The sequence below is a fragment of the Schistocerca cancellata genome, chromosome 5, assembly GCF_023864275.1.
Source record: "Schistocerca cancellata isolate TAMUIC-IGC-003103 chromosome 5, iqSchCanc2.1, whole genome shotgun sequence".
Taxonomy (NCBI): domain Eukaryota; kingdom Metazoa; phylum Arthropoda; class Insecta; order Orthoptera; family Acrididae; genus Schistocerca; species Schistocerca cancellata.
This window is the reverse complement of record NC_064630.1, coordinates 136,784,593-136,809,849: the sequence shown is the minus strand read 5'-3', so window position 1 is coordinate 136,809,849 and position 25,257 is coordinate 136,784,593. Positions and strand designations below refer to the sequence as shown.

The following is a 25,257-nucleotide window of genomic DNA, read 5'->3' as shown; positions in this document are numbered from 1 at the left end:
CTATCACGCTTACCAAATAACCCTGTGACGAAACGCGCCGCTCTTCTTTGGATCTTCTCTATCTCCTCCGTCAACCCGATCTGGTACGGATCCCACACTGATGCGCAATACTCAAGTATAGGTCGAACGAGTGTTTTGTAAGCCACCTCCTTTGTTGATGGACTACATTTTCTAAGGACTCTCCCAATGAATCTCAACCTGGTACCCGCCTTACCAACAATTAATTTTATATGATCATTCCACTTCAAATCATTCCGCAGAGGACTATAGAGGAAAAGGATGATCTACAACTGAGAGAAAAAGGAGAATACATACATAGGGACATTAGTGTTGTGGAGAATTAAATGACTGGGTACAGATAATCTTTCTGGAGAAAGAAGTGTACATTGAGAGTTACTACAGACGTAGGCATAATTAGTTTTGAGGTTCCTCCACAGCAGGAAAGCAGATGAACATACCTGAGTTTGTTCATCTTTTCCATACACTGATTTAAAGGTGGAATAATAAAGACGCAAGTGTCTTGAGTTCTGTATGCTTTTTTTCACGATTGAGGCAACAAATAATTGATTATAGACTATCTGGCAACAAAGGGTTATTTATTGTTAAAAGCATGTAACTTCTCTAATTTGGTAGTAGTCTCATATATACCTAAAGCATTACTTACTTCTATATGCTCTAATGCATATGATGAGTATCTGATGAGGAAACCAGCTTCATAACAATGGATGTAATGTTTCCTGTAACAACTTACATAGGACAACAAGCCATTATAGCTTTGTAAGTTTTGTAGAGTTTTATATACTCTTCCTAAATGGGAGTGGGTATTTAGCTCGCTAAAATTGTATTTGTGGAATATCTATAGTTTTTATGAGAGGTGTTAAGTGACATGGTTGGGATTTACAGGAAAAGTTTTTACGGAAACCTTAGTCCATGGAACTGGTTTAATTTGACTGTTGGGTTTAGTGATGGAGAGGTGATTACTGTGTCATGTTGCTACTCTCTCCAGCAGGTATAAAATAGCAGGAGTTAGAACCACTTTTTGGAAGCCAAAGGAGGTCATGGTATGGAAATGGCACAGATCTTCATTCTCCACCCCATCAGTGAAGACTCTCCCAGGGTGGAACATGTGGGGTGGGGGGTGAGATGGCTATCAAACTTTGAGGTCTACCTTCTTTATTTCTTAGGTTCTAATACTGTTTCTCTCCCCCCCCCCCCCCCCCCTTCCACCTGGAATACCTTGGCTATCCTCGCTCTTTTCCACATGGAATAGCCTCATCACTGAACCCCTCTCATCTCCATTATCAAAACCTGTATTTGCAGGCTTTCCAGAGGTGTAGAACACATGCAGTGAGTTCCAATGGGGTGATGAATAAGGCTAGTAAAGCCTGAGTTTTTCAATAAATATAGTTAGTTAAATGAAATGTGAACAGTTAGATTGAAAGGGCTATCAGACTACAGGTCCTAGTAACAAAATGTCCACACTTATAAAATAAACAGATGTGGTGAAATTGTTAAATGATCTGTATTAGTGATAAATATTTGCTATCCAAGGATTGATATTCATAGTAAGAGAATGATGACCTACTAGTGGTGCAAAGGGACTTAAGAGTGATGTTAGCTTAAATACATTCTAAGATTAATGGTTTATAATTCATTGTGCAGTGTTTTTCATGAAACAAACAAGAATGAGTATATTTATAACAAGTATGATGCAGTTACAGTTGTGATCGTGCATCAAATAGAAACAAGCTGCTGACATTTTTAGTGAAGAAGGTTTAAATTAGTTTCGAACTTCAAATGTTCATACCTTACTTACATTTCTCTCAACTGTTATGATATCATTCACCTAATGGGAGGAATTGTAGTGTAACAAATCACTTTGGTGAAGTGATGTGTTGCACAGGAATCTACTGAACCAACAAATAATGAGGATCATCACCCTCAAAAGTTCATTCAACTAATGAATAGGTACAGCCTGATGTTCAGAAGTGTTCTATTCCATGTCGTCAGGTCCTGCCTGGGAGATATGATATGAGGCATGGAAGGAGAACAGCCGTGACAATCCCAATGACATCACAGGGACAATAGAAAAACTGTTATCTTGATACTGAATTGGAATTTGCTAACATGAGCAGACAGTTTTCGGATATAGTATTGATAATTTGTGATGTTCTGAATAACGAGCAAACCTTGTTACCCAAAGACACTGCAAATGAGAATACAATATATGACACCTTGTTTCTGAGAATCATCATATTTATTTTGAGAATATGGATATTGGACTGTACTCTTAACTTCCAGCAATAACAGTAGTACTTCAAGAAATGAAGTCCATTAGAGAGATACTGGCAAGTGTACAGAAATAACAAGATCAGCAAGTGAATAATAGGAAATTATAATTTCCAAGAAATTTTACAGCATTACTCAATACCACAATAACTAGTCAAAGGAACATCACATGGTACTGAACACAATTTTAGATGGAGCTTGAATCACCTCAGATCCTGAATATTTATGAGAAATCGCTCAGCATGTACTTCAATACATTATTGTGAAACAACACAGTGTTTCATTCAAACCAAAAAAGGTTCAAAAAGTACAACATTAAAAGCACTTTTCAGGCTTTCACATGGGTATTTATCCTACATGTTTGTGTTAAGGAGAATCTTAGTCTCTCCATCCCACTTTGGGATAAAGTTATCAGATCACCCACACAGAGCTAATTTAAATAATAGGAACATCAAATATCACTTGCTTAGGAGATTTGATAATTCTACAGTTGTCAAACATGCAATATCTAAATACAGATACAGGAATCATCACTCAGAGAAACCAAGAAAATTGGTGAAACTTCTTGGTACATTAAAAATGTGTACCAGACCAGGACTCGAAACTGAGGCCTTTGCCTTTCTCAGCCTTTCTCAGGAAAGTGCTGTAGCGACTGAGCTATCCAACCATGATTCATGACCTGCTCCATAGCTTAACCTTTGCCAACACCTCATTTCCTACCTTCCAAGCTTCAGAGAAGTTCTCCTGCATACCTTCCAGGACTAACACTCTTGGATGAAAGGATATTCTGGGGAAATGGCTAGCCACACTGAGATATTGTTTCCAGAATGAATTTTCACTCTGCAGCAATGTGTGCATTGATCTGAAGCCTCCTGGCAGATAAAACTGTGTGCGAACTGAGGCTTGAATTTGGGAGCTATGCGTTTCATGGGCTTCGATAGCTCATTCGGTAGAGCACTTGTCTATGTAATAGCAAGATCCCGGGTTTGCGTCACTGTCCAGCATAAAGCTTAATCTGCTATCTGCAGAGTGAGAATTCATTCTGCAAGAAAACCATTGGTTGCTATCATTTTCTGAATAAAGAATAGACTTCAAAAACAGAAAGATTCTCATCAAGCATCTCTCTTTGGGACAGAGTTATCAGATCATTCATGCAGCTGCTAATTTAAACAATCAGAACATCAGATACCATCTCACAAACGTATGGGATCTAGTATTGGCTTTGTTGAAATCATACTGACTACAAATAGTCTACTCGTCTGGTACTCTAAGTCAACACTGCCAGAAAGTTTAGGGAGAGTATTTATTTATTTTTATTTTATTCCTCTACATTATTGGCGTACAGAAGGGGAATTTGAGGTTTTCCATAAAAAAAAGTGGCTGTGTTTAACGTCCCGTCGACAACGAGGTCTTTAGAGACGGAGCACAAGCTCGGGTGAGGTAAGGATGGGGAAGGAAGTCGGCCGTGCCCTTTCTAAGGAACCATCCCGGCATTTGCCTGAAGCGATTTAGGGAAATCACGGAAAACCTAAATCAGGATGGCCGGAGACGGGATTGAACCGTCGTCCTCCCGAATGCGAGTCCAGTGTGCTAACCACTGCGCCACCTCGCTCGGTCATCACTTAGCGTTCTAGCAAATACCATGACATTTTCTCAGATTTCCCCTAATTTTGCTTGAATTACGTCGAATGGAGATGGCATTTTATGTCCATACACGACCTCATAAGGCGATAATCCCGTCCCTGTACGAGTTTTTGTGTTGCAAGCACAAACGACGACATCTAGGTATATATCCCAGTCCAAAGAAAAGGCAAGGAAAAAGAAAAACCAACATTCTTGTCCGTTTTTGGTTTATACTTCAAAACGTAAGTTGTTATTATGTAAACAGTGCGGTACAAAAATAGGGTGCCTTAAATTTACAGAAACCTATGACTTTTTTGCCAGATAAGTAGTTCAGGCACAGCAAGCAGTCAAAGAATGCAAGACTTTTATCTTCTATCATCCTTGGGAAGACTTCTCCCATTTCACTGCATCATTCATTCTTAAATGTTGGGGATTTCCCATGTCCCTGCCTTGCCACCTGCTTGGCCATCAACGGGTGCAGTTTGGTTTTGTTCAAGAGGCCTTATAATCTGTAATGATTTCATTATGTCTGTGAATGTGTGTTTTAGTTGTTGTGAAGTGCTGCACAACGGAATGAAAATAGTGAACACAGTGGGGAAGTGGGAATGGAGAAAGAGTCAAGCAAGAAGAGGAAGAACAATAAACATATTCATCTAAAATGTTTTTTTGTTGCCCTTCTCAAAAGGGCTGAGCAGGTTGACCACAATCAACAATAGATTCTTGTGATGTACCTTTCCGTTTCAAAACTCAAAGCTTCTGGTGTGGACATTTTATACTGCCTGAATTTACAGAGGAACAAAAAAAGAACAACATTGATCAAAATGTTGGGTTAGAGTTCCAAAGGATGAACAAATTGTTCCAAAACACGTTGAAGAGAATGGTGACAACTTTGGACAAGCCATAACAGAACACAACTTAAAGTTAGCGACTTGTTGGCCATAACCGGTGATGGTCACTATCCATAATTTGTATATGAGAAAACTTTACTATCATCCAAACAATCTGAGAAAAATCACACATTCAATTTACTAGTTGAGATTGAAATAGCAAAGCAAGATGTTTATCCTCTTCTCGAATACAATGAAGAAGAATGGGCCAAATGGATGAGTTTTTCGCTGGATGAGTTAATGGACCAGATCAAAGGCGATTCTCATCCTGACAATAAAATAAAATTTCATTTCCTCAAGAAATATGGAAGCGATATAATTATAAGTGATATAATTATAACAGTTACTGCAAACAACAAACAGCATGTTGTAATATTCAATGTAACATGAATTTTACCTGATAGCTAATATATAAGGATGTTGCTGTCTCAACAAGAAGAAACATGGTGCATTATTGAGACAGCAACTGCTATAAATTGTTGAAGACACACAGTGCTGGGTATATGAAACAACATGATCACTTCACATAAGTGAGGTAGTCATTCCTGAAACTCTTTGTGTATTCACAGATACAGTGATACTACATTAAAAAAACTTGAAGACCATGATAATAAGTAAAAATAAATCTACAGCACTTGCACATAATATAATAGCAGCTGTGAGGCAACATCATCTCTTTCATCAGTCCAGATTGATTTGGCAGCATTTCTGTACAAAAAGCACGGTTCATGGAGACTAACTTAAGTGTTATCATACCTAAAATTTTGTTCATCTTACACAGAAGCAGTACTTTTACAAGTGCTAAAAATCATGGTTATCCACATTTTCTCAATTGGTGTTCGACAATGCTGATTTAAATGTTCAGACAATTGATGGAAACAATACTTTTCATGCAGTGAGTGGCATAGTATGTATCATTCCATGAAGTGTAATGACTCTTCATTACTATATTTCCCAACAAAAACAGATACTATCAACATGAGGTGTTGGAATTTTTGGAGCTGTCCATTTGACGTTTTGAGAGAGTAAATGCTGTAAGTTTGGTATTAATAAAGTTATTAGCTCCCCACAAAAAACACCCACCCATAGACATTTTTAGATAAAATATTTTATAACAGATTTTTTTAAAAATCTGAAAATAGCATACAGCAGACACCTAGCAGACTATACATATTAGGTGCAGTGTACACTCAACATATTTCCTAATATTAAATTGGATTCTGTCATGAACACGCATCAGTTTTGCATTTATGGGTGATTGTGCTTGACAAAGACTTGAATTTTCACTTCACATTAATGCCCACACTATTTGTCCAACAAAAAAAAATCATAGTGAAGTAACTTTTACGAAATTTAATCTTTTTTATCTTTATATCGGGTGGATTTCAAAAATAAGTGCCTATTTTTGGATATAGGTGCCAAAAACTGACAAAAAAGTGATTTTTTTTCACTTTCACTTGTGGTTTTTCAGTGTTCCATCACGTTTTTTGTGGCAAGCATCACGAAAAAACCTAGAGTGATAAAATAAAATAATTTTCTCAAAACTTTCCAGCAAGTATCTCCTGATGACTCGACTAGAGGAACACTACAAGAGGAACAATAAGGCAATTACATAGTGCCTCAAAATCAACAGTCTACAGTTCAGCCTATGTCTGTCATCTTCTAAATGAGATACTTAGTTATCAGGGGACGAAGCTGACACCCACTGCACCACATGACTATTTTAAAGTTGTATTTTTGCTCTCCACTGCCTGAAGACAATTTTCCAGTGTGCCTTCAAAATACTGTACACTCAATGCAATGCCCACAAACAACAGTAACAAGTTAGTGCATCATTTCTAAAATATCTGAAACAAGGTGAAAGTTCAACAAACACTGCAAGCAGAGGTACTTAGTTGTAGTTCAGTACAAAAATAATTACACTGAAAATGGACATCTACTTTCTACAGCAGAAAGTTCACTGAAATTTAAAGATTCATGTTATTGAGTACCAGCTCAATTCCCTTTTAATCTACAATGAAGTTTTAAACAATATATTTGGTTTATAAAATTCTACCGGACTTCCAGCCATGTCCAGCAGTTTAAAATCCCTGAGCTGTTTTTAAAACACTTGACAAGGCTGGAAGCTCGAGAGAATTTTATCAGTATTGACACCAAAAACCATGCAATACATTTGGTTGTATTATTTGTGATCCAGCCATTGCCCATCACATGTCTTTTATGTAGCAATGAACATCATTGTTTATTATTACTATTATTATTATTATTATTATTATATGATTTCAAGTGGCCAACGATTGTTCTGATGGACTATTCAGGAGCTTAACAATACAAGTGTGGTAAACACAATTCAAACAGTTATGGATGTTGACCTGAACTCATCTTTAAAAACCAAGTGACTTACAGACAGACACACGCGCGCACGCGCGCCCACACACACACACACACACACACACAGAGAGAGAGAGAGATTCAAACTGTAAATTGAGTCAGGATATAAAACAAAGATTAATGACTGAAAATGTACAAGTCTGTCGTCACGCAATATACTAATATAGGTTAATAAACAGTACAGACACCCCTCTCCATTTAAACAGCCAATATCCTTCAACCAGTTTGCTGCTGTCCTCTGTACCTTCTTACCAAGTGACAATCTTTTCATCTATGCATACTCAGGGTGGAAAAAAAATCCCTGAGAATTCCATGTATGGGGAGCACCATGGTGTCATAAGTAGTACCTGATAAGATAATGTTGAGGGGAGATGAGCATCTCACAGTAACAGCTTTTCTCTTAAGCATATGTAATTTCTTATAATTAAAACACTTTTAAATATTACTTGTTTTGAAATTTAAGATTTATAAAACTCAATAAAATTAAATTCCAAAGTCACGTTAAAAACATAGAATTGCCTGAGATTTTAGAATTACAGAAACCCCTAAGATTTCCTGATTTTTCCAGGTAAAATGCAATTCCCTGAGAATTCCAGGTTTTCCAAGCATTCCAGAAGAATCACCACCATGATATTACTATACTCAACCATCTTGGATATCTTCCAGATTGAATCTTTTGCTACAGAGCAAAGCATTATGAAATTTCCTGGTGCATTAAAAGAACCTTGCCTCTTGCTGACAGTGTTCTTACCAACTGATCTATCCAGACATGACTTATGACTTGCCTTCAAAATTTTACTTCCGCCAGTACAGCTGTCCTGCTGTTCCGACTCCACAGAAGTTTTCTTGCATATTGTGTGGGACTAGTTTTCCTGGAAAAAAGAACACAGCAGAGAAATGGCTTAGCCACAGGCTAGGGGATTCTTTCTGGGTTCAAATCTCCATTCAACTCACAGCTTTAATCTGCCAGGAAGAGTCATAACAGTGCACACTCTGCTGAAGGGTATAAGATTCATTCTGAAAACAATCCTCTATTCCTTTGTTACACAACTTTTTCTTACAGGAGTGCTGCTCCCACAAGATGTGCAGCAGAACTTCTGTGAAATTTGGAAAGCAGGATAGGTACTCATATCTGCTGTGAGGGAAATCTCAGTTGATAACAGCGTTGTCCACAATATGTGAAATTCCAGGTTCAAGATCTGGTCCTGCACACAGTTTTAATCTGTTAAGAGTTTCCATTACAGATAATCTTCTATAATTTATCTGCCCCAACTTTTTTTCCCCTTCCCTCCCCTGGGCCAATTAGCACATGTTCCACTAACCTGTCTCCCTTTCAGGAACGGTTTTCTCCATGTATTTGTTCCCTTGTCTATCCTTTCTAGTGCCTCTTCCTCCAGTACTTTCTTGTAAATATAATCTTTAGTGGTCTCCAATAGAATTACAACAGTAACCCTTCAATTCTGTAGAGAGTCGAACTCCAACATATAAAACAGCTTAAACTCCTGGTTACTTTACAGATGTGTATCTGTATGTTGAGAGTCAATACGTGCTCTCGTTATCGAACATTGGATGATTACAGTCTGAAAAATTTGCACTCCAATTAAGTAACTGCAAGTCTTTCACGCATCTCAATGCTTATGACATTATGTCTTCTGAATTGTGTTATACAATGATATAATTTTGAAGGTACATTCAGTGGTATATTTGTGTAATGTCTGCAAAATGTGAATAGAGTTAGTAGTAAATAAGTAATAAATCAAAACATCATGGCAGATGCCACAGTTTTTGGGGTGGAGGAGTATCAGGGAGAAAAAGACCATCAAACAGGCAAAATATAGTAAGCAACAAACTTTTCTCATGTCATCTTCTCCCCCCGCCCTTTTTGAGGTTAGGTGGGGTGGTGGAGGAGGTGGTGGTATCAGCGAGAAAATGTTTCATAGAGGTTTGAAAATACGTATAAAGTTTGTTGCAAGTCCTAACTGCTATCATTCTCAAATAGTGTATGAATATACACTCATTCTCATAAATTATGGATAATTGCAGAATATGGTGCCACACAACATGGCACTACAAAAAACTGGCGCTAATAGCATAGACACATAGGGAATACACAACACACAAATCTGCAAGTCCACGGTCTTGGTGATAAGTTGAGAAAACCACCTCAAAACACATGTGCTACAAAACGCCAGTTTCCTGCGCATGTACCCCGACATCAATATGGGATATGATCACCATGCACACATACAAAGGCCGCACAATGGGTTGGCATACTCTGGATCAGGTGGTTGAGCAGATGCTGGGGTATAGCCTCCCTTTCTTGCACCAGTGCCTGTCAGAGCTCCTGAAGTGTCCTAGGGGTTTGAAGATGTGCAGCGATATGTCGACCGAGAGCATCCCAGACATGCTCGATGGGGTTTAGATCTGGAGAACAGGCAGGCCACTCCATTCGCCTAATATCTTCTGTTTCAAGGCTCCTCCACGATGGCAGCTCGGTGGGGCCGTGCGTTATGCATCAGGAGGAAGGTGGGACCCACTGCACCCCTGAAAAGGCGGACATACTGGTGCAAAATGACGTCCCGATACACCTGACCTGTTACAGTTCCTCTGTCAAAGACACGCAGGGGTGTACGTGCGCCAATCATAATCCCACCACAAACCATCAAACCACGACCTCCATACAGGGCCCTTTCAAGGACATTAAGGGGTTGGTATCCGGTTCCTGGTTCATGCCAGATTAAAACCTGGTGAGAATCACTGTTCAGACTATACCTGGGCTCATCAGTGAACATAACCTGGGATCACTGTTCCAATGACTATGTACTGTGTCCTTGACACCAGGCTTTACGGACTCTCCTGTGACCAGGGGTCAGTGGAATGCACCTTGCAGGTCTCTGGGCAAATAAACCATGTCTGTTTAGTCATCTGAGTGGCTGTGGTAAGGTCCCAAGCAAGGCTACCTGCAGTACTCCATGGCCATCTGCGTGCACTGACGGTGAGGCATCGGTCTTCTTGTGGTGCTGTACACTGTGGACATCCCGTAATGTAGTGCCTAGAATCGTTTCCTGTCTGCTGGAATCGTTGCCATAATCTTGAAATCATACTTTGTGGCACATGGAGAGCCCGTGCTATGACCTGCTGTGTTTGACCAGCCTCCAGTCCTCCTAGTATTCTACCCCTCAAACGTCATCAATATGTGTTCTTTGAGCCATTTTCAACACACAGTCACCATCAGCATGTCTGAAAACGTCTGCACACTTACTTGCTGCACCATACTCTTACATGCACCAACACACCTCTGCATATGTGGACTGCTGCCAGTGCCACCGTGCGACGACCGCACGTCAAATGCACCGCATAGTCATACCCCGAGGTGATTTAAACCCAAAAACCGCCCACCAGAGTGTTGTTTCACCATGTATCAGCATTATCCTTTCTTTATGAGCATGAGTGTAATTTCAGTATTTGTGCGCAGTGAATTACACTGGCTCGAGACATATACACAGTTTCTAACTCTAATATTTGTTTTAGAAACCTTTAACATAAGGTTATACCTCTTAATGAGTAGATTATGGTTACATAGGCTACCGACAACTGGGACTAGATTTCCCTGCACCAGGTTGGTCATCTGACAATATAGATGTGTTTTCTTTCTCTCTCCCCCAGCCCTCTTGGTTTTCCCATGTTTTATTCACTTCTGCACAATTATGTACTCCAGGTGTAATTTCAGAATCTTTTTGTTTAGTTCTAGATCAATAATTGGTATCACATAACTCATGTGGATATTGTGCCCATCTGCTTCAAGCAGCACACAAAATTTTAAATGAGTAGATTATGGTTACATATGCTACCGACAACTGGGACTAGATTTCCCTGCACCAGGTTGGTCATCTGACAATGTAGATGTGTTTTCTTTCTCTCTCCCCCAGCCCTCTTGGTTTTCCCATGTTTTACTCACTTCTGCACAATTATGTACTCCATGTGTAATTTCAGAATCTTTTTGTTTAGTTCTAGATCAATAATTGGTATCACATAACTCATGTGGATACTGTGCCCATCTGCTTCAGGCAGCACACAAAATTTTAAATGAGTAGATTATGGTTACATACGCTACCTACAACTGGGACTAGATTTCCCTGCACCAGGTTGGTCATCTGACAATATAGATGTGTTTTATTTCTCTCTCCCCCAGCCCTCTTGGTTTTCCCATGTTTTACCGTATTTACTCGAATCTAAGCCGCACTTTTTTTCCGGTTTTTGTAATCCAAAAAACCGCCAGCGGCTTAGAATCGAGTGCAAAGCAAGCGGAAGTTCTTATAAATGTCGGTGGGTGCCGCCACAACTTAGTTCTGCCGTTGAATATATGTAGCGCTACACAGGCATGCTTTGTAGGCACAAAGATAAATACTGGCGCCAAAACCTCTGCGTCAGTAAATAAATTAAAAAAAAAGGTGGAAGACAAGCTTTTTTTCTCCGCGCCGAGTTTCGACCACTGCATTTTCATACATTATCCAACGAAGTAAATACAAATTCCGTATTGTTCATCTTCGAATGTAGCAGCATTTCAATGTACTACGAAAACCCGACTGGCAAGAATGTTTAGGATGTTTGTCAATATGGCCTACTCTACGTTCTGAATTTTTTCCTATCTGTGAGAAGAGATTGTTGCTAATAGGAACTATAAATTGTGAATCACATGCAGCATTCTCGTCACCATAAGAATAATATGAATATAAACATTTTGCCATATATTGTTTCGTGTTTGCTGCTATCTCATTTAAATCCTGTCTGCGTAATAAACCACAAAACTAGAGTGAGACAACAGCAAACGCGGAAGAATATACATATCAAGTCATGTTTATATTCGTATTATTCTTATGCTAAACAGTGATAGTCAGAAATGAAGCGAGGCAATTGACTAGATTTTTAAATCTAAGATGACTCTAATTTCTGTGCAGAATGTAATGTACTAAAGAGAAAGAGGCGCCTGCATAGTTTTTCAAACGGAGAAAAATTTTCGCTACACTCTCGTTCAGAACATCATCTATCATACGCAGTCTATTATTTGGTTCTTGTTGATCATTATCAAAGAAAGCAGCAGTGTAAGTAACAACAAGTAGCAGTCTCTTGCCATTGTTTCGCTAATGAGACGATTCCTCTCTCTCTTTTTTTTTGTAAGCGGCGGTAGCGCGCACAAAAGCAACCCATGCAGCGATCGGCAACAGGCCGTAAACACGCAGTATCAGAGTACAACAAACAATGCATGACACAGTACAGTAATGCATTTTCAGCGTATAGTGACGTAAACACCTATAACAAAGAAAACTGCGCTTATCAGATCAAAGAAAAATAAGCAATCAATTCAAACCAGACGAAGCATGTGAAAAAGGAAGGGTACCCGTATAAATACGGACGGAGCGCCTGACGCATAGCAACGACTACCTGGTAAAGCTTAACTGCTAAGCTTACAACTCAAACCAAACTACTGTAGCTGTATCGTCATTCATTCGACCTAAATTGTCTCATATTACAGTGGACCAACTTTGTTTCGATTTGGAGATGCTGCCTAAAACTTTTCTCTCCCCTTGAATTTCGAGTCTCAAATTTCAGGTGCGGCTTAGATTCGAGAAATTTTTTTTTCCTAGATTTCGAGTCTCATTTCTCAGGTGCGGCTTAGATTCGAGTGCGGCTTAGACTCGAGTAAATACGGTATTCACTTCTGCACAATTATGTACTCCAGGTGTAATTTCAGAATCTTTTTGTTTAGTTCTAGATCAATAATTGGTATACATAACTCATGTGGATACTGTGCCCATCTGCTTCAGGCAGCACACAAAATTTTAAATGAGTAGATTATGGTTACATAGGCTACCTACAACTGGGACTAGATTTCCCTGCACCAGGTTGATCATCTGACAATATAGATGTGTTTTCTTTCTCTCCCCCCCAGCCCTCTTGGTTTTCCCATGTTTTATTCACTTCTGCACAATTATGTACTCCAGGTGTAATTTCAGAATCTTTTTGTTTAGTTCTAGATCAATAATTGGTATCACATAACTCATGTGGATACTGTGCCCATCTGCTTCAGGCAGCACACAAAATTTTAAATGCACAGGAGAACTGCATCCCAATAAGATAAGAGAAGAAATCTCCAGATCTAGAGATACACTTATGATGACAAAAAGGAAAAAGAGCTAGGATCTTGTTCCTGCTTTTTGCAGCACCAACATTGCGGATGAGGTTTGCTACCTATGCTCTCATCATTAATATCCCCAAAAACAGAGGAGAAAATGTGTGGATAGTAGAATACTTTTGTTTATAGTTGTCACCCTTTGAAACCAGCACCAGTGCACTCAGTGACTTTATGAGAACTGCAATTTTGATTTTGCAGTGCACTTTTATTTTATATATTTCTTATATGCATCCAAGTTGTTACTTTTCACTCTGTTGGTTTCCTACATAATTTCCTCTGTTCTTTAACCTTTTGAAGACTAAGTTTTTATGCACTTGGTTCCTCGTCTCAACTGAGTTATTTTGAGAGTGTTGATTTACACAGGTTTTTGAAATAAAACAAGCCATTGGCTTGCAATTTGCTCATCAATTCATTGTATTGTATTTAATTACTTGATAGCAATGAAAACAATCAACGTCTGACAATATAACGTAATTGGATAGATAAAAAATCTACTCACCAAGTGGCTGCAGAACACACACATAAAAGAAGATTATAATTAGGCAAGCTTTCGGAGCCAGTGGTCCCTTCTTCAGGCAGAAGGATTGAAGGGGAAGGAAGAGGGGTGAAGGAATAATTGCCGGACAGGATGAGAAGGAATCTCATCCTGTCCGGCAAGTCTCCTCTGACCCAACGTTCTGGGTGACTTTTCCAGAATCTACCCTTTTCCTCGACCTCTCCAGTCCTCTTCCTTCACCCCTCTTCATAACTCTTCAACCCTTCCGCCTGAAGGAGCCACTGGCTCCAAAAGCTTGCCTAATTATAACCTCCTTCTTTTTTGCGTGTGTCCAGTCGCCACTTGGTGAGTAGATTTTTTGTCTATCCTATTACAATATAATTACTTGATAAGTATTACAAGGAAGTGTAAAATTACTTTAAAATTTTTCAACGTGTGGTACTCTTAAAAACACGGATTTACACATAAATAGATATTGCGCTTTACACACACAAAAATAGTGTCTTTTCTTTTTTTGTGTCATATGACTGCATACTTGGCACTTTCTTTGGGTCCTGGACCCTTGTGATGCACTCAAAGTGTCACTGTGTGAGACGCAGCAGTGTCTCGTGCAATGTTGGTCTTCCTCCCTTTGCAGACTTTCTGGGAATGCTGTACTTTTCAAGAAATTGTCTCATGAGCTCCAAGTGTATGTCTAGTAGCTGTGGTTTTTCACCAGTGTCCATTTGGTAAAGAACATGCACATTCAGCACAGACAAGTCCAAGAGGTGAAAGAAAACTTTTTGTACCTCCTGAATGTTGACTTTCCCGCACATTCAATAGAGCTGACCTGCATGTCAGTTTTATCTCCTGGCAGTGCTGTGTTTCCTGATTTTCTTGCTAGATCTAAGTGTCAGGAAGTCGTTTCTGAAAGTATTTGTATGGAATGTAGCCATGTATGGAAGTGAAACGTGGACGATAAATAGTTTAGACAAGAAGAGAATAGAAGCTTTCGAAATGTGGTGCTACAGGAGAATGCTGAAGATTAGATGGGTAAATCACATAACTGATGAGGAAGTATTGAATAGGATTGGGGAGAAGAGAGGTTTGTGGCACAACTTGACTAGAAGAAGGTATCGGTTGGTAGGACATGTTCTGAGGCATTAAGGGATCACCAATTCAGTATTGGAGGGCAGCGTGGAGGGTAAAAATCGTCGAGGGCGAACAAGAGATGAATACACTAAGCAGATTCAGAAGGATGTAGGCTGCAGTACGTACTGGGAGATGAAGCAGCTTGCACAGGAGAGAGTAGCATGGAGAGCTGCATCAAACCAGTCTCAGGACTGAAGACCACAACAACAACAACAACAACAACAACAACTGGTGATGAGATGTTGGTCTACAGTTACAATATTGAGACCAAGGTTCAGTCTTCACAAAGGGTTGGGAAATGTTCTCCAAGACTAAAACAAGCTCATCAGGTCAGGTCAAATGTCGAAGTCATGCTGATAGTTTTCTTTAACACTGAAGGATTAGTTCATCATGAATCTGTGCCACACGGACAAACCGTTATTCGATTGTACCATTGGGAAGCATTGTGATGCCTGTGAGAAGTTAATGGCCTGAAATGTGGCGAGACAATTCATGGCACTTGCATCATGATAACGCACCCCTCACATTCATCCCTGTTGTTGCCTGACTATTGCACAAAAATGAAATCATTGTGCTGTCTAATCCTCTGTGCTCTCCAGACCTGGCCCTGTGAACTTTTTTTTTATTTTCAAAGTTGAAAACCCCATTGGAAGAACAAAGATTTGCAACGATAGGTGAGGTAAAAGAAAATTCTCAGATGGCCCTTCGCATGATCCAGCAAGCAGCATATCAAGGCTCCTTCCAGAAGTGGAAAGGGCCTTGGGAGCAGTGTATCAATTGTGGAACAGAGTATTTCGAAGGAGACCATGTACAATAACTAAAAGGTAAGCATAGAAAAATTATGTGGACAATGTTACGGAATTTTTTGAACAGACCTTGTATATCAATATCTACAGTTCTTGCAATCCATAAATGTGGAGTTTTTTATTTATCATAATTAGTATAGTATTTGTAATACTCTTATTTTTAGAGTTTGAATGGAAGTCATCTTAATGGTTGCTTTGTACTGTTTAGCAAAAGTTGTTTGTGAACACATAACACAATGCAAAACTTATAATGATAACAGAATACTAACTCAATATACCAAGTGCAAAATCTTCTATTTCTCTTTTTCTTATTCTTTTTAGGGAAGAGTTGAGAAAACTGGGGTGATGGAATGGAAAGAAACGAAGAAAGGAAGGAAGGGAACAAGCATGAACTGACACCGCCATAACAAATTTTATTTGAACAAAGTTTATATACACGTTTATTCAATATAATAGAGAAATATTGTACTTACTTGTTTTTGGGGTGAGGTAAACAGATATAGCTGTAATCGGATCATTTGATGGATCGTGATACAGCTCTGTTACTAGTAAATCATTATCCTTCATTCGCAATGGAAATTTCTGCATATCTGTAAAACATGTTCACATTAGTAACTATGCATGGAAATAAAAAATATATAAAAACATGATGAAACTGAATGCCACACACTAATGTTTCACGCCGTTTATTGCCCCACACTACATCATCAATGAATACTTTATTTGAAATGTGACATCATCAGTTACATGTCTAATCAGCTTTCAGTTATTTGAAATGCAATCTCAAGTGACAGGATCTGATACTAACATTTGATTGTATCTAATTACTTGGGACCTAACTTTTTTAATACGGCAACACAGAACTTGAGATTCTTTGTGGCTGAACTTGAGATATGAACTGAGAGCCAAACGATCCTGACACTGTTGAGCTATACACAAACTGCTAATTTTTCTTTGTTAAATGTAGACCAAGCAAGCAAAAGTAGTTTAGAACAGTTTGAAAAAATTAATTATTAATTCAGTTTCTAACAACCACTTTCCTTTCTCCTTGCCCACATTGACTCACTCTACACTTTTGAAGGTTTGTTCGTCTTGAATAATTGATTAATTTTCCAGTTAAAGTTGTTGTGTACATCATCTAAACTATACTGAAGATGTTGGGTCGCAGACAGGCACAACAAAAAGACTGCTAAAAAATGAGATTTTGGCCAAAAGACCTTATTCTTAAGTAATGCTTTCTTCATAGTAAAACTGAACTCTGTATTTTTAATGATATAATACCATCTACATCACAAGCATCAAAATATACTACAACAGACTCAGCTATTCTATATAACACATATCTTATTTTACGTCCTCCTTCAGGCTACACTATAACAGAGTCTTACATTTCTTTTTATTTTACCTGCACAAACTTTTGCTAATATGTGCTTCAATCTCTATCTCTCACTAGATATTTCTATAATTTTAATGAGGTCTTTCCTATTTCTGCATTAGCTCATCCTGCAAAATATCAATGTTTATGTCTCTACTTCTGCAAATTTCGTAAAAATGTTCTTCAATCATCAAACCTATTTCATTCAACACATTTATAGCATTCCCATCCAGCTCCAATCATTAGCTCCTGCTGATTATGTCCCATTTTTGGAAAATTCTGTAATAAAATTTATAACTCTAGAAAATTCTCTCATTTTTATAATGGTTCAAGTTTTCCTCCCGAATTTTAAAATGGGAATACCCTGCACAGTGGCCATTAGCAGCAATATATTTTACTGAAATATGTTCCACAACCAGATCTCATTAAAACAGCTGTGAGATGTACAAAAATCCAGAAGGGAGTACTGAGTCCTCCATCTGTGTGCGGCTCATTTATTACGTGTGTATCACAGGGAAACAAATTCAATGAGCTGATGAGAGCATCAATAAATGATGTGCACGGATCTGAAGCAGATGATGGCAGCAGAGACAAAAGGATCCATCTGATATGACATCGAAGTCCCATTTTTATATATGTTGATGGACACTCTTACTGGTATTGAGCAACTACTGTGCCTTCAGCTGTTCTCAGATTGCAGCCATAAGTGGTGGAAAAGCTGAAACAATTACAAATATTTTTTCCAGAAAAAAAATTGACAATCATTTAACTGTCTCCACTTGAAATCCTGGAGACCAAGTGACACCACTATTAGCTAGGAACACAGACCTTTTAGTGGTTTCCTTATGCAAAGCTGTACGACAAATCACCATTTTTTCTAGTTATTTCTGAAGAGTGGCATATCAATCACTTGAATGATTTCAATGACTTTTACTCTTTATTCCTGTTAAAATTTTGGCAAATTTCAATTGCAAGACATTGTGTCTTTTCCATCTCTGTCTACACATGAAAGCTCGTGTTTTTCAAATCTTCATATTTACTATGTTCTGAGAGGTTATAATTACTATGGAGCTACTCACGGAGGTCCAGCGTCGGTTGTAATGGCAGTGAAACTTCACAGATATGCTAATGTGTTACTGCAGAACTGATTTACATTGGAAAAACTTAATTCCAATTTTGGCCACCAGGTGCAAATCTGGCACTGTACACCATCTCATTGACGTTTCCAGTGTTTGTATTGAACAAGAAGCAATTAATAATAAGATCAACATTATGCCTTTCTCACTTGTTTGACTTTTATGCCCACAACACATTTCTAATCCATTACATACGGTAATATTTCTATATGTATGTCTAGCATCCACATCACCAGATTTGCACTTGGTGACCAAGATTGGAACTAGTTTTTTCCAGTGCAAATCAGTTCCACAATAACACATTAGAATATCGACCAAGTATCACTGTCACACAATAATTACCGCCGACACTGGAGCTCTGTACGTAGCTGCACTTTAATTACAGCTATTAAGTACTTGACAATACAGTAAATTATCTATTTCTAAAGCTCAGTCATAATTAGAAATGTGTTGTAAACATTCAAAACTCCCTCAAACTCTAAAAGACAGAAAGATATTACAATTATTTAAGGCTCTTTTACTTTTACATAGCTGGCTAAAATATTTTGCTGAATGTCCTCAGATTTTTAGTTTTTGTATGTTTGCTATTGCAGTTTATTGGTGTCAGGTATCAGGCTGATTGTACCGCGAGGTCTCCACTGACTCATTCGTGTTGCAAGTGAAATTCTTCTTCTTCTTCTTCTTCTTCTTCTTCTTCTTCTTCTTTTTAAAAAACACAGATCTTATCATATCTCTTCTTTCTTGACAAGACAGAGGGAAGTACTCACAACCATCCATCAGTGTGCCTCTTTCTAATACAACCTTGAAAGGGGTTGCATCAGCATCCGCATTTAAAACTAGAAGGAAGGAATATGTTGATCGGTGTTTAGCTGATATTACTTGAGGTATCTTCAAAATTTTAAATTACTTTTTATACTTAGGAATGTAAATTATTTAACAAAAGAGAAGCTTATTGGTATCACCATCATCACAATGGCCATTTGTCATCCACTGCTCTAACCTTCTTTGTGCACTATGGTCATCACCTCCCCAGACACCCATGCTACTTTTCATTTTGTCTAATATCATCCACCTACTTTACATTATGTTGTCATTTAGATCAGTTCTTTCCACTTTGATTCCAGCAAAGCATTCTCTTAAGAGATCCACTACCCAATAGGCTGACTATCTGTCCTGCCGACCTCCATTTTGTTTCAACTGCAGTCATAATGTTTTTTTGTTCCAATTCCTTTTCTGATCCATTTGTTAATTTTCTTCTCTCCCTAAGTTTTGCCATGAACCTCCACACTGTTTGCTATGTAATCTACAGATTTTGAATGATTTTTGCATTTAATAATATGTAAGAAAATAAGATTGTCATTTTTTAAAAGGTTTCTATGGTGCCTTAAGTCATCATCACAGGGAATAAAAATACAGAAAGTCTAAAAAGAAAACATCGCAAAACCATTGAAACTGCACTACACATTTAGCAATGTAGACAGTGTGAATATCAAGTTAATGCTGGGAGTTAGAGGCAGCAAAACATTGACATTCAGTACAGGCGGCAGCAGATCCAGTATCAACAGTCATGGCTCAGACATTAAATATGGTAATATTAGGATTAGGATTAGGAAAGTTAATGTTAATCCACTACCAAGTGGAGGTTGACATCACACACTTGGGCAACGCCACTCGACTCAGAGGTAGGCAGTGCAAGTCCTGATGGCGAAATAAATTTCCCCCACCAGTATCTGACCCACAAGGGGAGAGGAGTTGTGGCATACAATACCTAATCACCAGGCTTTGCACCTATGTCCTGAGTTGAATTCCAAACCTTTCTGCAGTGCCGCCTGGAGTGTGGGCATATGAAACTTATAACATTTTAGACAGTGTGTCAGATAATAAAGCACTGAATTAGGCTGTGAATCAGATAATAAAATACTGGTAGTCATGTACTGGGTGCTACAATCGAACTTTGTAGTACATACAAGTATTGGCAAATAAAACCCACAAATAAAGATATATATTGTGGAACTTCATTAATGGTTACAATGTCTGTGTTAACCCAGTGTCTGTATCTTGACAATACAATGTCCTTCAGACAAGCATGCATGTCTGAAGGAACGGTCATTGTCACTGCCAGTTACAACTGAGGGAAACATTACAAAATAGATTCGCATTCTGCGACTATGCACTGACGTCAGCTGTTTATGGCACACGAAAATTCGTGTCAGACCAGCTCGAACCCATTGTTCTCGCTTATCACGAGCAGTACTTTTAACCAATTTGGCAATCCAAGAATGTCTCCAGAACTGAACAAACTTCCATATCACACAATGTGTGTGTCACAAAAAGCTGATGTTAATTCATAGTTGCAGAGTGCGAATCTATTTCGTAATGTTTACCAGAGCTGTAATCACAGTGACAGTGTGACATTGTACTGTAAAGATAGAGACACTGTATAAACACAGACATTGTAACCATCAATGATGTATCCCTGCCTCAATGAGCTAAAATAATGATATAATAGTTGTCTCACAGTGTGGGAATCGCAAATTGTGCAAGCATAAGGGTTGTGACTATGTGACATAAGGAAGTTTGGATTGGTTCCAGAAGAGTGCTCCAATAGCTGAAATCATTAAGGTGACTGCTCACAGTAAGTAGTACATGTGGTTGCAAATCCAGTACAAATTTTCATGTGTCGCAAACAGCTGACATCAATGCATAGTCTCAGAATGCGCATCTACTTCACACTTAAATACTATCTTAAATATTTACACTTATATAATTTTTATAATGTTCAGTTTATATAATCGCAGATTAATTCAGAAAATAAAGGTGTAGAAGCTATTTAACAGTGGATAATACCCGATTCACTTTGACAATGACAAAATCCTTTGTTTGGTGTTTAAAAAAAAAAAAGGAAAAAAAAAAAAAAAAGAGGGAGAGAAAATGCCATTCAAACTATTAAAGGTTCCATCTGACACATAATCTAACAAAATGGTTAGCTTCAAAATTAACATATTTTTGAAAAGTCATTACCTTTTGATAATTTATACCTCAAAACTTGGAGAATGGAACAGACACAATGCATTTTAGACTGTATCAAAACTGTTGTGTTGGAATAAAATCCAAGTATTAAACATAAAAAATGAGAAAAGGTAGCATTAAACTATCATTTTGGTTTGACAAGTATCAACACAACCACTGAGGTCAAGATCCTTGACCTGTTATAAACAGGAATACTAAAATATAATTTTAAAGTTATCGATCATTATGAAGAACCAGAGATACTAAGTGAGAATTATCAACATGTGTTTAATATTTAGCATAAATTTAAATGATAAGTATTAGTGGTTCACATTAAGAGGCTAAAAGGTTAAAGCCGTACTGACTTTGAACCAAGGTTATCAAGTTTAGTACTGAAATTCAGGTGGGAGAGAGACTGGAAAGATATGTTAGGAGACAGAAATTTTGTGTAAACCCTACTTATATTACGACCAGCTTAGCACCTGCTGCTTTGCTCAAGTAGAGTGTATGGTCATCAGAGATTTTGTTGTTTTTATTTAAGCAATTTTTTATGTTGTTCACAAATTGCACTAGGCCATATAAACAAGTTCTTCTTTGAATGTACTTCTGACCAAGAAATTCTGGTAGCTGGAGTCCAAAGTTTTTGTTAGTCATGCCTTCTGTTTTCTTGTGGAGATATTTCCATAGCAACTTCCATCCCCTACCAAATACTTCTTTACAACTAACTGAGAAGTGAAATACCAATTTTCATAAATTAAGCTTCAAAATTTTTTAATGTAACAAAATATTTTCTTAAGACATTCCATTCCTACTGCACACCTTTAGGGGTTGAATTTCCACAAACACTGAAAAACATTTTTTTTTTTAATTTCTAACCAAGAAAGCAAATACCAATTGTCATAGAGGTACCCTTAAAAATACTTTAGTAGTTCTTTAGTAATTATTTATTTTCAAAAAAATCTTTCACCCACTATTTTACCCCCTTAGTGGCTGAATTTCCAGGAATGCTGAAACACACATTTTTTATTTTCTGACACAGAAACCAAATATCAGTTTTCGTGGCTCTAGTTTCAAAATCGCCTTGATAGTGATGTACTTTCTATAAGCCTTTCATACCCTACTTCACTTAATTAGGAGTGGAATTTTGGACAATCCCTTTTTTAAACAATGCCTACAGTACAAGATTCACACCCTCTCCAAACTTCAAGTTTCTATCAGTAATAGTTTGGGCTGGGCGATGATGAGTCAGTGAATCAGCCTGACCCTATTTCAACCCCTTACGGGTTGAATTTCCAAAAACAGTGAAACATTTTTTTTTTCTAACTGAGAAGCTTTAAAAATGGTATCATGATAAAATATTTTCATAAAAAATCTCATCCCTTATTTCACCCCTTAGGTGTCCAATTTCCAAAAACACTGAAACATGGTGTTTTTTTTTTTTAATTTGTAACCAAGAAGTTAAATACCAATGTTCATAGACGTAGCTTTAAAAATACTTTAGTAGTTTTTTAATAATGATATATTTTCAAAAAAAGAGCTTTTACACACTATTTTACCCCCCACCCTCAGGGTTAAACTTTCAAAAATGTTGAAACACTTATTTCTTGAAACTTCCTGACAGATTAAAACTGAGTGCCATACCAAGACTTGAACTCAGGACCTTTGCCTTTCGCGGAAAAGTGCTCTACCAACTGAGCTACCAAGCATGACTCACGACCCGTTCTCCCAGCTTCAATTCTGCCAGTACCTCATCTCCTACCTTCCAAACTTCACAGAAACTCTTCTGCGAATCTGGCAGAACTAGCACCCCTGAAATAAAGGATATTGCAGAGACATGGCTTAGCCACAGCCTGGGGGATGTTTCCAGAATGAGGTTTTCGCTCTGCAGTGGTGTGTGCACTGATATGAAACTTCCTGACAGATTAAAACTGCGCTCGATTAAGACTCGAACTCGGGACCTTTGCCTTTCGTAGGAAGTGCTCTACCAGGTTCGCAGAAGAGCTTCTGTGAAGTTAAGTTTGGAAGGTAGGATATGAGGTACTGGCAGAACTGAAGCTCTGAGGACAGGTCATGAGTCATGCTTGGGTAGCTCATTTGGTAGAGCACTTGCCTGCGAAAGGCAAAGGTCCAGAGTTTGAGTCTCGGTTCAACACACAGTTTTAATCCGTCAGGAAGTTTCATATCAGTGCACACTCCGCTGCATAGTGAAAACCTCATTCTGGCACTTATTTCTTCATTTCTAATTGAGAAACCAAGTGCCAATTCTTGTAGGTCTAGTTTCAAAATTGCCTTAATAGTGACTTAAAACAACACTCATTCATCCCGTTTCACCCCTTCAGGACTGATATTTCAAAAAATCCCTTCTTCAATGATGCCTACAATATAAGATCTACAGTGTCTCCAAATTTCAAGTTTTTATTCTTAGCAGTCTAGTTAGTCATGATTTTGACAAACTTTTTTTTTATCAAATCCATTATACTTACACAAGTTGCTGCAAAGCTGAGACTGCGAGCCTGGAGAAACTACGTACACAAATTTGACTTCTGCAAGATGATCTAGAACAAAACTAAGTACCCTATGTATTCTTGTTTTACTGAACAGAAACATAATCTGTAGTGCTGAATTCACATGAGGCGTGATGGCACATGCTAGTTCCAGCCTAGAAACTGAGCAGTGCTGACACACTGTTAAAGGTTATCGATCCATCAGACACGAACTTTTACCTTGGTAGACCCCTTGGTGTTATTCGAAAGAAGCAAACTATATGCCAGCACAAGAATTGAAACTCTCTTCTTTCTCTCACCCCTGTCAACAACACAAGCATGACAGTACACTGGATGTGCACCTATTACGGTCACCTACTTTGGACAGATACACTTATGGCACAACACTCGTGCTTCGCAGGAAAGGTGCCACTGTGCACAAAGAAATAAAAAAACTTTTAATTTACATTTACACAAATGTAAAACTTCTTGGGGGGTAAATAGTGTTATATTACTTCAAATTGTTAATGATCATGTCTGAGTACTCTGAGGCAACGTCATGAGATTGCAGATGGTGGTAGTATCTCATAAATGAGGTATAAAATGGCAATCCACTGGCAGAGCTGTCATTTGTACTTAGGTGATTCATGTGAAAAGGTGTCCAATGCTGTTACAGCTGAATGACATAAATTAATACACTTGGAACCGGAATGGTTGTCAGAGCTAGATGCATGGGATATTCCACTTTGGAAATCATTAGGGAATTCAATTTTCTGAAATCTCCAGTGTCAAGAATGTGCTGAGAATACCAAATTTCAGGCGTTACCTTCCACCACAGACAATGCAGTGGCCATCAGCCTTCACCTAACGGTCGAGAGCCGTGGTGTTCGCTTAGAGATGTCAGTGCTAACAGACAAGCAACACTGCATGAAAGAACCACATAAATTAATGTGGGGCACACGATGAATATATCTGCTAGGACAGAGTGGTGGAATATGGCAATAACAGGCTATTGCAGCAGATGATAGTAAGCTAGTGCCATTGCTAACAGTATGACATCACCTGCAGCCCCTCTCCTAGGCTCGTGACCATATCGACTGGACCCTAAATGACTGGAAAACTCTGACCTACTCAAGTGAGTCCCAATGTCACTCGGTAAGAGCTGATGGTCGAGTTCAAGTGTGGCACAGACCCCACGAAGCCATGGACCCAAGACACTGTGCAATCCCGTGGTGGCTCCATAATGGTGTGGGTTGTGTTTACATAGAATGGAATGGACCGAGTCCTCTGATCCAACCGGCCTAATAATTGACTGAAAATGGTTATATTAAGCTATGTGAAGACCATTTGCAGCCATTCAGGCACTTTGTGTTCCTGAGCAATGATGGAATTTTCATGGATGACAATGTGCTATGTCACTGAGTCACACTTGTTTGTG

General features: G+C 38.4%; 1 protein-coding gene across 1 annotated transcript in view; it reads right to left on the bottom strand.

Moving 5' to 3' along the window:
- LOC126188011 (BTB/POZ domain-containing protein KCTD3) overlaps nucleotides 1–25,257 on the bottom strand; it is a 245,802-nt gene that overhangs the window by 131,366 nt on the left and 89,179 nt on the right. Inside the window, exon 7 of the mRNA XM_049929427.1 lies at nucleotides 16,290–16,406. Within this exon, the coding sequence (XP_049785384.1) occupies nucleotides 16,290–16,406 (117 nt within the window). The remainder of the gene's footprint in view (nucleotides 1–16,289; nucleotides 16,407–25,257) is intronic.